This window comes from Amphimedon queenslandica, unplaced genomic scaffold, assembly GCF_000090795.2.
Source record: "Amphimedon queenslandica unplaced genomic scaffold, v1.1 AMPQUscaffold_11073, whole genome shotgun sequence".
Classification (NCBI taxonomy): Eukaryota; Metazoa; Porifera; class Demospongiae; order Haplosclerida; family Niphatidae; genus Amphimedon; species Amphimedon queenslandica.
The window spans coordinates 1-2,090 of NW_003548682.1; the positions used below are offsets into that span (position 1 = coordinate 1).

The 2,090-nt window shown below is 33.9% G+C and overlaps 1 protein-coding gene across 2 annotated transcripts; it reads left to right on the forward strand.

Moving 5' to 3' along the window:
• The first annotated feature begins 15 nt into the window (after positions 1 to 15).
• Positions 16 to 1,973, forward strand: LOC109589641 (uncharacterized). Of its 2 annotated transcripts, XR_002188835.1 has the most exons (5): positions 16 to 897; positions 1,012 to 1,083; positions 1,186 to 1,476; positions 1,534 to 1,778; positions 1,830 to 1,973. XR_002188835.1 is itself a non-coding variant. In XM_020005700.1 (4 exons), the coding sequence occupies exons 1-4, from the start codon at positions 42 to 44 to the stop codon at positions 1,542 to 1,544; spliced, it is 1,230 nt and encodes a 409-aa protein (XP_019861259.1). In that variant the 5' UTR covers positions 16 to 41; the 3' UTR covers positions 1,545 to 1,973. The 2 variants fall into 2 exon arrangements, 1 of the variants encoding a protein (XP_019861259.1); XM_020005700.1 differs by having other exon boundaries at positions 1,534 to 1,973.
• Positions 1,974 to 2,090: the final 117 nt, after the last annotated feature.

The window sequence follows — 2,090 nt, forward strand, 5'->3', positions numbered from 1 at the left end:
AGGATCCCCCTATCACATACATTGACCATGATAAATTAGATATGATCGCAGATGACACAGAAGTAGTTGAAAGAAATATTCTTATAAAATTTGGCCTTTTTGGAGAAGCCCTTTTAGAAAAAATTGCAAAGAAACAAAAAATTTTAAATGATGATTTTCGATTGTCTCACATGATTGATCTTCTAGTGCACCTCCACATTATTGCTGAAGTAAGAGTTAATCACCTCAACATCATCACTGAAGATGTAGACTTTGAAAAAGAAAAGGTTCATGTTGTCACCGATGTCAAAAGTAACAAAGAAAAAATTAAATATTTTTTTCCGTGTGCATTACCATCTTACGACAAGCTCAATCCTGCCCTAACAGAAATACAACCACTTCTCATAGCATGGGAGATTAAGTACAGTGGGACAACAACTCTAGCCATCCCTCAAGGATTATTTCCTTTAACCATTGTACACCTTTTAGAGAGAAAAAAGGAAGAAGTTGACTTCAGTCCTGATCGAGATTCTCACAAATTCTACAGATATCATGATGCCATGTCACTTCGTGTTTACGAAAGATACTTCATTGATATCATCAATCGCTATACACATCTTGAAATACATTTTCGTGGCTATAAGAAATCTTATTCACAGATAGTTGCAGAAGTTCGTGAATTATTGAGAAAAGTTATGGAAAAAAGTAGTAAAAATCTTAAAGTTGAGGAAGATACTAAGTTTATCTTTGCTTTCAAATGCCCCGAAAAAGGAACCTACTGCATTGTCCGAGAAAAAGACAAATCTAAAGGCAAAGCTTCTACATGGTGTACTGAATGTGTCTCACAATGCAACGTACTAGATTTAGAAAATGATGATAGCTACAGATGTTGGTTTAGTGATCAATTGTCCAGTCCAGGTTAGTATGAATAAAGAGAGATTGTATTTGTAAAATTAGTTACATACCAACATTTTATATCCATTATTTGGAGTCATGCCATATGTTTAATGTGAACTATTTTTATTCTTATAGGAAATAAGTTTGCATCATTAGAAGGCCAAGACCCACCTACGAAGAAATGTGGAGTGCAACACACTGAATTAGGTAAATAAATTAATATATATAGCACCAGGAGTTCATAATTGTGGACTCTTGTCTTGATAGCATGTTGCTTCAAAATGCATTGCTACCACATTATTCCATTAGATACCAGTAATCTTATTCATATACTTGATATACTAAAGAAGCATGGATATTCTGGTGTTGATTATTATTACCTTGGTCTTCGTTTGGGACTGCTCCCTCGTACACTTGATGTTATTGAGGAAGAAAGCAAAGGAAATGTTCGTAATGGACTAAGAGAATGTTTGAAGGCATGGTTGGAACAAAAAGACAATGTAAAGAGTGTTGGTGGTCCAACTTATGATACATTAATACAAGCATTGAGGGATGAGGAAGAGAATGCTGTAGCTGATGGGATTGAAAAAGATATCAATAGTAAGGAATGAGTTTACTAATGATTTATATTGATTATTATTTTTCATTTCATCATAGCAAAGAAATGAGATAGTTTCACTAGAAGTAACTCTCTAGGATTCATATGCACAGCACACATTATTATACAAATAGTTTTCTTGCAAAAATAATGTTTTCATTTTTTAATTTTTTTTATTCATGTGAAAGCACGTGGTTTAATTATACGGAGTATAAACGGAAAATATACAGAAGTGGGAAGAGGAGTCTTTTCTTCTTAAAGAATGAGTTCCATATATATAACAGAGCCCCCTACTAAAGGAAAGGTAGTTAATCCAGCAGCAGCTGTATTAGTGACTACTGGCCCCTCCCCTCAGGTACTATTAAAGACCACACTGGGTGATATTGATATTGAACTGTGGTCCAAAGAGGCTCCTCTGGCCTGTCGTAACTTCATACAATTGTGTTTAGAAGATTATTATAATGATACCATATTCCACAGAGTCGTTTTTGGTAATGGATTAATTATTATTAATTAGTGGGTGGAGTTATAATTATTAATTAATTAGAATGACCTATTGATGTTATGTTGCTTTCCTACATGTACATGTAATTTTTATCTCTCTCTCTCTCTCTCT

Excerpts from the sequence above, each read along its gene's own strand:
- LOC109589641 (XM_020005700.1), top strand. The coding sequence starts at position 42 with ATGATCGCAGATGACACAGAAGTAGTTGAAAGAAATATTCTTATAAAA. Across the intron at positions 898-1,011 it reads TGATCAATTGTCCAGTCCAG|GAAATAAGTTTGCATCATTA; the intron begins GTTAGTATGAAT and ends TTATTCTTATAG. Across the intron at positions 1,084-1,185 it reads AGTGCAACACACTGAATTAG|ATACCAGTAATCTTATTCAT; the intron begins GTAAATAAATTA and ends TTATTCCATTAG.